The 11,421-nt window shown below is 35.4% G+C and overlaps 1 protein-coding gene across 1 annotated transcript; it reads left to right on the forward strand.

Annotated features, from left to right (window-relative positions):
* Positions 1-1,347: 1,347 nt before the first annotated feature.
* LOC124930228 (glucan endo-1,3-beta-glucosidase 8-like) lies at positions 1,348-2,976 on the forward strand. Its single transcript, XM_047470588.1, has 2 exons — positions 1,348-1,688; positions 1,816-2,976. The coding sequence occupies exons 1-2, from the start codon at positions 1,348-1,350 to the stop codon at positions 2,924-2,926; spliced, it is 1,452 nt and encodes a 483-aa protein (XP_047326544.1). The 3' UTR covers positions 2,927-2,976.
* The last annotated feature ends 8,445 nt before the right edge of the window (positions 2,977-11,421 follow it).

The following is an 11,421-nucleotide window of genomic DNA, read 5'->3' on the forward strand; positions in this document are numbered from 1 at the left end:
TTATTTAAATGTTGGATATCATAACAATTCTTATCCTACACAAACCATGAACAATAGAAGACAATGCTACATCTAGTAGCTACTTTCAAGGCTCGACTTCAATAATTATATGTTGGACGTTGGAAACAGATCCCGCTTCATAAAATGGTAAGTAAATGATATCCTAATAATGTATTCTTGTTGATTATATAAACCCTAATCAATCAGATAGATTCACTTTTCTAAAACAGGACATTATTTAGAGTTTGGAAGTGGAAGAGAAAGGTGAACAAACTCTGAATAGATAAGGATGCATTTAGGAAGAGAACAAAAACAATAATCCAGAAATAAGTCTTCAACAGAAAGAAGAAGATTTGTAAACTTCATTACCTGTCATCATTGTTCATTGTGAACTTTGTTTGAGACTAGTCAAAGTAAGAAGGCAACGTTGAAGTCTAAAGCTCGGCTAAATGTCAAAGTTCGTCGTGGTAGAATTCTGAAATCAAAATCTCATCTCCCATTGCCCTAAATTCTCTCGCTAACTCGTCAGTCTTTCTTCGGTTCCTTTATATGAGAAATCGAATCCTTCGAAGAACAAAAATTGGAGAAAAAGAAGAATAGTGGGTTTAGTTAGTTAGGGAAGGAGAGAAAAATCATTAATGCCTTTGTAAATGTTTTATTATTTAGAATTATATATATATATATATAATATTAATTAATAAAGATGACATGTCAATTCTACCGTATATTAATTAAAAAAGATGACATGTCAATCCCATTTGTCATCTCATTTAACAGGAACTTAACGGGGTTAGAGATTTGGTAGAGTAGTGACATAGATGAATATTAAACTCAACTATAATGATATGAGCGAACAAAATTTAGTTTAATGATATATACATGAATATTCCATTATAGTTCAGTGATAAAGTTAACATTTTTTTTATTTTTTTCATCCCTTGAGTTATTCCAAATGAGAGACATTCTCCACAAGAATTATCTAAATAATGTCAAATTTTAATATATATATATATATATATATATAATATTTAAAATATATATATAGTTAATTATTTACTAATATATTTATGTGCGTTATTTATTTTTATTTTTTTAAAACCATTAGTATATATTAATGAATTTAATAATAAGAATATTGTAAAAAAACATAAATCCTTTCTCCTTGTATTTCTCCAAACATGTGTTTTCCCTCCTTCAAACTCTAAACTTCCGGATTCCCACTAATTCCTCATTTTGTATTTCTGAAGAGAGAGAGAGAAAGAAGATCACCCATTTCTATGATCAAACAGAAAACCTTCATTTTGAGCAAGGAAGGGGAAAACCACACAAAACCACCAACTCCTGACCATGCAATTGGTTCGCGCCGCGGTCCTTTTTTGGACCTGCACGGTGTTTCTCTTCGCCTCCACGGCGGTGAACTCTTTAGGAGTCAATTTTGGCACCCAAGCCTCTCACACTTTATTACCTACCATTTTGGTCAAATTGCTTAAAGACAATGGTATCAACAAGATTAAGCTATTTGATGCAGATTCTTGGTATCTCAATGCCTTTGCTGGCACTGGAATTGAAGTCATGCCCGGTATCCCTAATCTTGAATTGAAGAGGCTTAGTGGCGATTATGATCAGGCAAAGAGTTGGGTCAAACACAATATTACAACGCATTTGTACGATGGGGGTGTCAAGATCAAGTTATTCTCTTTTCTCTCTCTCTCTCTAATGTTTGGTTTAAGGTTTCATAATATTAAAAAGAAAATTAAAAATCATGATTTATGGAAAAATAAACCTTGATCATCCTTAATTAATTATATATTGCAGGTATGTGACAGTTGGAAATGAGCCATTCTTGACAAGCTACAATGGATCATACTTGAAAACAACACTCCCAGCTATCCAAAACATCCAAAGAGCTCTCGACGAAGCGGGCCACGGGAATATAAAAGCAACGACTCCACTCAATGCGGATGTCTACGGAGGAAGTGTTCCATCCGAGGGTGATTTTCGTTCGGACATAAAACCCTTAATGCTCGACTTAGTAAAATATCTCAACTCCGTTCATTCCCCTTTCCTCGTCAACATCTATCCATTCCTATCGCTTTACCAACAAGGAGCAACCTTTCCCATAGACTTCGCCATGTTCGATGGCAATGCCCAAGGCATCAACGATCAAGGACGTCATTATGATAACATGTTAGACGCAAATCTAGACACGTTAGCATGGTCCCTAAAGAAAGCCGGAGCTAGCAACATGAAGATCATAATCGGGGAGATAGGATGGCCCACAGACGGCGACATACACGCAAATATCTCCCTTGCGAAGCGATTCTACAGCGGCTTTTTCAAAAAGATGGCAGCCAATAAAGGGACTTTTGAAAGACCGGGAAGTCTCGATTACTACCTCTTCGGTTTGATAGACGAGGACATGAAGAGCATTGCCCCGGGAACATTCGAGAGGCATTGGGGCATGTTCTATTATGACGGGAAACCTAAATATGAAATGGATATGACCGGAGGACAAGGAAACGGGCCAAAGTCACTCGTGGGTGCCAAAGGCGTGTTGTATCAAGATAAGTCGTGGTGTGTATTCAACTTGGAAGCGAAGGACTTGTCTCAAGTGGCAGATTCGATTGAATATGCGTGCGTGAACGGAGATTGCACATCCCTCGAGTATGGTTCTACGTGTAACAAAATTGGGAAGAATGGAAACATAAGTTATGCTTTTAATATGTATTATCAAATGAATGATCAAAGTGTGGAGGCTTGTGACTTTAATGGGCTTGCAACCATGACCACATTGGACCCTTCCGAGGGCACTTGCAAGTTCATTATACAAATCCAAAGTGGTGGGAAGAGATGTGTACATTATCATGGCCTCAATACGGTTGTTGGGGTTTTGTTATTATTAATGGTCACAATTGCTTTATTTTAACCTTTAACTAATTATTAGAATTGATCAATGTGATGTTGACTTTCTAATCTCTAAAACCATGTGTCATGTGTGAGTGCTTCATAAGATTCTCTCCTCTCTTTATTTGTTAATAGGACTTGCTATTATAAACTACTTTCCACACAAATACAAAATACAAAATAAAAAAAAAACACAAGTACACACACTATGCTTCCTCAACAAAAACAAAGTTTGGGTGAAAGTTTCATTGGGTCAATTAGAAAACATGAATGGTTATTGGAATTGGAGAGTCAATTCTTGGAATTTAAATTTGATGGAAGCTTAAACTAGTCAATTTTTTAAGTTGAAATGTCAATTAAATTATGTATGAATAAAATTTCTAACAAGTAACCCACCTCTTCTTCAAATCCCCTTCTTCCCCAAATCTATCGAGCGCATCTAGCTAGCGGCTAGACGAAGGCGACTTTCGTACACTTTAAGCATCTCTCTTACTCGCCACAAGCTTGTGTGTAAGTTTCTATTTCTTTATATATGTGATCTATGTTTAGTATCAAGTTTCAACTAATCTAACCAATAAGTGTTGAGGTGTTCCTTGCCATTGCGGGCGGGTTTTAAATTCCGGATAAACGGGTCAGAGTTTTCTGTTATGAAAACGGGTTAGAGTATAAATACTTTTTTTGTGTATTTTTCTCATAACACAGTAAGGTTGAGAGAGAGTGAATAGATCTAGGGTTTTTCTACTTCTTCTTGTTCTTTGGCTGATCCACAATGAGAGGTTGGGGGAGCTTTTAATTGTGGAGGATTCCAATCATTCATAATATAATCACTTCTTTCATTTAAGAGCAGAGCATGTAAGTTTCTACTATTGACATTTGTTTGATTTAGTGAAACTTATTCCTCCCGTGGACGTAGGTCTATTTTGACCGAACCACGTATATTGTGTTATCGTTTATTGCTTTGTGCTATTTCAGCTCTTGGTAAATCTGTTGTTCAGTATAGAAGATTTGGAAACTGATTTGTTACAGGTTTGATTTCTAAGAAGATCTGTAGTTTTGCTGTTGCAAAACCCAACAGTGGTATCAGATTAGTATTGATTGGTTATCTGTTTTAACATTGGAGTAGAGTGCTCTACTATTTACTTGACGAAATTCAAAGAGGAGATCAACTGGTTTCTTTACTGGGGTTTTTGTCAGTTGTTAAGGCAACAATAATAGGAAATCTAGACCTGATATGGTGAGTCTGAATGGTACAAACTATAGACAATAAAAACTGATGATTAGTGATCTGTTAGTTTCAGATAATTTGAATGAAGCAATTAAAAATGAGGGTGTTAGACCTGAGACTACAAAAGAGGCTGATTGGAAAAAGACAAATAGAAAGGCCTGCAGCTTTATTCGTTCCTGGGTTGGTATAAATGTTGTGCATCATGTTGAGAACGAGACTACGACGTATAGTGTGTGGAGCAAACTTGAAGCTCTCTATGCTGGGAGGTCATCAGGGAATAAAGCAGCACTGGTACGAATATTGGTGAATCGGAAGTACATTGATAATAAATCAATTGCTAGGCACTTGAATGAATTTCAAAATATTTTGAATCAGCTGAGTAGTATGAAGATAAACTTTGATGATGATGTGCAATCACTTTTAGTCCTTGGATCTTTGTCTGCAAGTTGGGAGACACTTATTATCACTCTCAGCAACTCATCACCAAATGGTAAAGTCAACATGGCATTTGTCACTAGTTCCTTACTTGATGAGCAGAATCAAAAGGGGATAAACCCTCTAAGTCTGATATGTTGGTGACTGATAGAGGAAGATCAAAGGATAATAGAAGTGGTTCGAGCAGGGGTAAGTCTAGAGCTCCAAAAAAGGATGGTGCTTGCCATTACTGTGGAAAATGGGTCATTGGAAAAATGAGTGCTGAAAATTTAAAAATGATAAAGCGAAGGGTACGGTGAAGCCCAAAGAAAAGAAAGAACAAAGTGCAGATACATCTGCTTATGCTTCAAATGGTGAACTGACATGTGTTTCTAACTGTCAAGACTCCTGTCTTAGCACATCTTAAAATGAAACAGCATGGATGGTTGACATAGGTGCCTCATTCCATATTAATCCACACAAAGGTTACTCCAGTCCTACAAAGCTGGTGATTATGGTGAGGTTCGCATGGGTAACAGTGGTGTGTCCAAGATAGTTGGTCTTGGTGATGTTAGATACGAGACAAACATGGGCTGTTTCCTGACATTGAGAGATGTAAGACATGTTCCTGATTTGAGAATGAATTTGATTTCAGCAGGTAAGCTCGATGATGGAGGCTACCATAATGTTTTCAGTGGTGGAGAATGGAAGCTAAGCAAGGGTTCATTGGTTGTTGCGCGAGGTAAGAAATGTTGTTCTTTATACAAGACAAATTTGAAAATTGTCTATGATGGAGTCATCCTCTGAGTTGTGGCACAAGAGACTAGGTCACATTAGTGAAAAGGGGCTGAATGTTTTGATAAAGAGGAATGAGTTGCTGAATCTCAAGGATGCTAATCTTGAAAATTGTGAGCATTGCTTGAAGGGTAAGTAGAACAGAGTCTTCTTCAGTAAGTTGAAAATTGAACTGAAAAAGAATGTCCTTGAACTAGTCCATACAGATGTGTGTGGTCCTATGAAGATTAAATCCACAGGTGGTGCTTCCTATTTTGTAACCTTCATAGATGATGCATCTAGTAAGGTTTGAGCATATGCTATAATGTCCAAGGATGAGGTTGCAGCAAAGTTTGAGGTCTTTCACAAGCTGGTTGAAAGAGAGACAGGAAGAAAATTGATGAGGGTGCGGTCAGAGAACGGGGGAGAGTACATAGACTCATTTGATGATTATTTCACAAAGCAGAGTATTTGACATGAACAGATTGTTCCGAATACTCCACAACATAATGGTGTGATAGAGAGGATGAACAGAACAATGTTGGAACGGATGAGGAGTATGCTCTCCCATGCCAAGTTAGTTAAGCATTTCTGGGCTGAAGCCATGAGCACTACAGTGTATGTGATCAACCGTTCTCCCTCCAAGCCATTGAATAATAAGTGTGCAGAAAGCGTCTGGTCAGTTAAAGATATTAATTACGACTATTTACGTATTTTTGGTTATAGAGCTTTTGTGCATGTTCAAAAAGATGAGAGGTCTAAGCTAGATGCAAAAACCAGGCAATGCATATTTTGGGGGTATGGTGATGAAAAGTGGGGATACAAGTGTTATGACCCAGTTGGCAAGAAGGTTTTGAGAAGCCGAGATGTAGTATTCTTTGAAGATCAGACTATTGAGAATTTTGAAGATGATGAAAAACTTGATGCATACATACGTGATTTTTCTGGTCTTGAGTTGTCTCGTGATGTTGAGGAGACAAGGCCACATGTAGCTTTAGACTCAGATAGTGATGATGATGTTCCTAAAGGTCAAGCTGTAGGCCATAAAAATGATACTGATACTGAAACTGATCTTGGTGATAATATTGAGGCTAATTTTGAAGTTCAACAAGAATATGTATATCAAAAAAATCAATAAATAGAGGTACTTAAGAGATCTACTAAGGAGAAAAGATCAAGTTCTAAGTACCCTGCTACAGAGTATGTTCTTCTAACTGATTGTGGGGAACCTATATGCTATAAGGAGTCTCTTGAGGATGCTCATAAGGAAGAATGGCTAGCTGCCATAGATGAAGAGATTAAGTCATTTCTGAAAAATGGCACATATGAACTAGTTGAAATACCAAAGAACATAAAAGTATTACAAAATAAAATGGGTGTACAAGACCAAGCAAGAAGGTGATGATAGCAAAACAAGATACAAGGCTAGGCTGGTTGTCAAAGGTTTTGGCCAGAGACATGGAATCGATTATGATGAGATTTTCTCACCGGTAGTGAAGATGACTTCCATCCGGGTGGTGTTGGGTCTAGCTGCTTGTTTGGATCTTGAGGTTGAACAACTTGATGTAAAGACTACATTTCTCCATAGTGAATTGGATGAAGATAATTATATGTAGCAACTTGAAGGTTACAATAAGAAAGGTGAGGAAAGCAAGGTGTGCAAACTTGTCAAAAGTCTGTACGGTTTGAAGCAAGCACCAAGGCAGTGATATCTTAAGTTTGGGTCGTTCATGACCATCCATGGGTACATGAAGACGTCTACAGATCACTATGTCTTTGTGGAAAAGTTTGTATCTAATGATTTTATTATACTTCTCCTATATGTTGATGACATGCTGATTATTGGGAAAGACAAGCTCAAGATTGCCAAGTTGAAAAAAGATTTGGCTAAGTCTTTTGAGATGAAAGACTTGGGTCAAGAAAGATAAATTCTTGGAATGCAGGTCATTCGTGATCGGGTGAAGAAAAAGCTATGCCTGTCTCAAGAGAGATATATTGAGAAGATTCTAAAACGATTTTGTATGGACAAGGAAAAACCAGTTGCTTGCCCATTGGTTACACACTTGAAAATAAATAAGACAATGTCTCCCAAGGATGAAGAGGAAAAACAAGAAATGTGCAGTGTTTCATATGCTTCAGCAATAGGCAGTCTGATGTATGCTATGGTCTGTACAAGACCGGATATAGCTCATGCAGTTGAAGTAATTAGTCGTTTCCTTTCAAATCTCGGTAAGACACACTAAGAAGCGGTTAAGTGGCTAATGAGATATCTTCGAGGGACCTCCAAATATGCTTTGTGTTATGGTACTAGAAAGCCAAATGTTGAAGGGTTTTCTGATTCAGATATGAGTGGTGATATTGACACAGTGAGATCAACTTCAGGGTATTTGTTTACTTTTAGAGGAGGAGCTGTATCATGGCAGTCTCGTCTACAGAAATGTATTTCTTTGTCTACTACAGAAGCTGAATATATTGACATTACTGAATGTTGTAAGGAAATGAGATGAATGAAAGAATTGTTGAAAGAAATAGACATTACACAAGACATGTTTGTGGTATTTAGTGACTCACAAAGTTCTATACATGTGAGCAAGAATCCAAGTTTCCATTCACATTCAAAACACATCCAAATAAGGTACAATTGGATCCGTGAAGTGCTCGAGAAGAAGGAGTTATACTTGAAGAAAGTACATATATATGAGAACGAGTCAGATATGATGACAAAGGGCTTGCCAAGAGGCAAGCATTAGATATGTTGTGTCAAAGCCAGAATGGTTCTGGTAGGAGCGTCACGATGATGATTGTTTATAGCAACATTCTCCTATGGCTCGGAAGGGGGAGAATTGTTGATGTGTTCCTTTCCATTGCGGGCGTGTTTTAAATTTCGGGTAAATGGGTCAGGATTTTCTGTTATGAAAATGGGTTAGAGTATAAGTATTTTTCTCATAACACAGTAAGGTTGAGAGAGAGTGAACAGATCTAGGGTTTTCTACTTCTTGTTCTTTGGCTGATCTAGAGTGAGGGGTTGGGGGAACTTTTGATTGTGGAGGATTCCAATCATTCTTAGTGTAATCACTTCTTTCATTTGAGAGCAGGGCATGTAAGTTTTTACAATTGACATTTGTTTGATTTAGTGAAACTTATCCCTCCCGTGGACGTAGGTCGATTTTGACCGAACCACATATAGTGTTGTCATTTATTGCTTTGTTCTATTTAAGTTCTTGGTAAATCTGTTGTTCGTTATAGACGATTTTGAAACTAATTTGTTACAAGTTTAATTTCTAAGAAGATCCGTAGTTTTGTTGTTGCAAAACCCAACAATAAGTATATATATAAAACTACGAGGAGAAATTGGGGGTGAAAACGGGGAGGGAATGACATTGCATCACATGATTGGCTGAAAAAAAGATAAAAGGAAAGGAGAGAGAAAGACATAAAAAATTGTTATTTATCAGCCAATCAGATACGTCACGTCATTCTCTTATCCAAATTCCCTCCCATAAAATTAAAAATCTAAAAAACTAAATATTTTTCATTTGCAACAAGATCAATCATTATCAAAATATTTACAAACTTTTTAGCATACGAAACGACATCAAATATTCATCCAAAATAATAAGTATCCATGTAGTCTGTCATACTTTTCTATTAAGGATTTGATATTGGAAATGAAAAAGAAAAATTAAATCATGGGATTCTATCAATGAAAAAAATAAAACTAAAGGTGGACTTGGTTTCACAACAAAATAACTAAACCTTTGTTTCTTTTTAAAATCATCATAAACTCTCCCTTAATCTCCACAATGATCCATCAAACCTAAAATCCCTTTTATTTCTTTTTTAGGTACAAGTTTATCTTCAAACCAAAAAGAAGATTCCCACATTTCTCCCTTCATCACTCACAAAAGATTAAACAAAATCTATCTCACTTCTGAAAAAATATTATTAAACTAAATATTCCCTTCTTCAAAGCTTTTGTTTTAAAATTGAGAATGTTTCAAATATCAATAGAAGGAGTGATCCATGACTCACTTTTTAAAAAAAACCTTTACTTCTAAAGTGATGCCAAAGATTATATTCGTCTATCAATTCGTCCAGACACACATATCATCTGAAAGGAAAATATCATCAACAATTTTTTTTTTTAAATTTGATTGTCAAACAAATCGGACATTCTATTGATGAACAAAACATGGAAGATCATATAAGTTGAGTTACGAAACCTACACTTGTAATTAATTAGAGTTTATTAAGTTTGAGTTTAGGCTTGGCTTGGGTATGACAAAAAAAATATTTAGATTTAATTATCTTAAAATTTACCTTATAAATATGTTTTTGTAATTATTTTATAGGGTAAAATAGAATTCTAGAAAGATAAAGAATGTGAGACAAAACTATGTATTCCTTCTTCTTCTAGCCTATAAATCTGGTGATGGTTGAAGTTGACGTAGCACTTTTGAGTGAACCACTATTAATTTGTGTCATCCAATCTTTTAGCATAGCGACAACAAAAATTAGATATCCCCAGAATCCTTGAGAGGTCTTGGGTTCGAGCCCGTCAAACAGTAAGTTCTGCGCATAATTAAATGGTTAAGTGTGTTTGCGACTATGTGTTTAACCTCTTGTGGTCATATTTTTTTTATAAATCCGTGTCTTCTTATGTTCTTATTTTTTTCTTGTATTTTTACAGATCGTTTCAAACATGTTAGATTTGGGGATTCAAATCCTAACAACATGTATTAGAGCGATGTTAGGCTAGATCGGTTTTTTAAACGATGATAGGCGAGAACAGTATTGAACATGACAATATTGGAAGATTCAATGGAACAGATTATGCGTTTAGGAGGATGCAAATTGAAGATTACCTCTACGGAAAGAAGTTTCATGTTCATTTGAGTGAAAACTAGAGAAGATTGATGAAGTTGAATGAAAACTCCTTGATAGACAAGTTTTGACAATTGTTTGATTGACGCTATCCAAGACTTTTACTCACAACGTAACAAATGAGAAAATTACTATGGGTCTGATGAAAGTTCTCTTTGATATGTATAAAATCATCTACTAACAACAATGTACAATGAAAAAACTTTTCAATTTAAGAATGGTTAATGATACTTCTGTCACTACTCATTTGAACGAATTTAATACATTTGTGAATCAATTGTTATATGTTGGGATTGATTTTGGAGACGAATTTATTGTCCTGATTTTGTTAGCAAATAGTTGAGAACCTATGAGGACAATATTTAGTAACTCTATTGAAAATTTTAAATTGAAATTTATTAAAGTTAGAGATCGTATTTTTGTTGCAGAAGTTTGTAAAATTGATTCTAGTGAAATGTTCAAAGATTTTTCCCTAAATGTTAAAAATAGGGGAAAATAATGATAGAAATTTGAACCGAGGTAAAAATATGTATATGTCGAGGAACAGAAGGAGACAGTCCAAATGTGGGCAAACAATTGATTATTCGAATTCTGGAAAACATTATCTTTTTAATAGAACTGCAAAGCACCGAAGAAAAACGATGATGATAAAAATGATGCAACCAATACAGTTATAAAAACTATTACTAATGTGTTGGTTCTGTTAGTTGATTGTTCGATAGATTCATGAGTTTTGAACTCATGAGCATCTTTCCACTCCACTTCCCATAAATAATTAATGGAGAATTATGTGGCTAGAAATTGTGGAAAATTTTATCTTATAGATGGTGAGCCACTAGATATTGTAGGAATGAGGGACATCAAATTGAAAATAACAAACAATTTTGTTTAAACAAATAATAAGGTGAAACACATTTCAAGTTTAATGCACAACCTGATTTCTGTTACACACCTTGATAACAAAAGTCATAGTTTCAGTTGTGGAAACAGTGCGTGGAAAGTGACTAAATGAGCAATAGTTATTTCTCAATGTCATTAAACTAGAACGTTTTACACGACTTCAACATGTAGAGACACAGTTGTTGTTGTTGATAACTCAAACAATACTGAGTTATGACATTACATATTAGACCATATAAACGAAAAATTGACGAAAATTCTTTTAAAAAATGGTTAGATTTCATAACTGAAATCTATTAAAAACATCAATTATGCACTTT

Source organism: Impatiens glandulifera, chromosome 3, assembly GCF_907164915.1.
Source record: "Impatiens glandulifera chromosome 3, dImpGla2.1, whole genome shotgun sequence".
NCBI classification, from domain to species: Eukaryota; Viridiplantae; Streptophyta; class Magnoliopsida; order Ericales; family Balsaminaceae; genus Impatiens; species Impatiens glandulifera.

Bases quoted from the DNA above. Each gene is read 5' to 3' on its own strand.
- LOC124930228 (XM_047470588.1), top strand. From the start codon at position 1,348: ATGCAATTGGTTCGCGCCGCGGTCCTTTTTTGGACCTGCACGGTGTTT. The intron at 1,689-1,815 runs GTTATTCTCTTT...TATATATTGCAG, and splicing joins GATGGGGGTGTCAAGATCAA to GTATGTGACAGTTGGAAATG.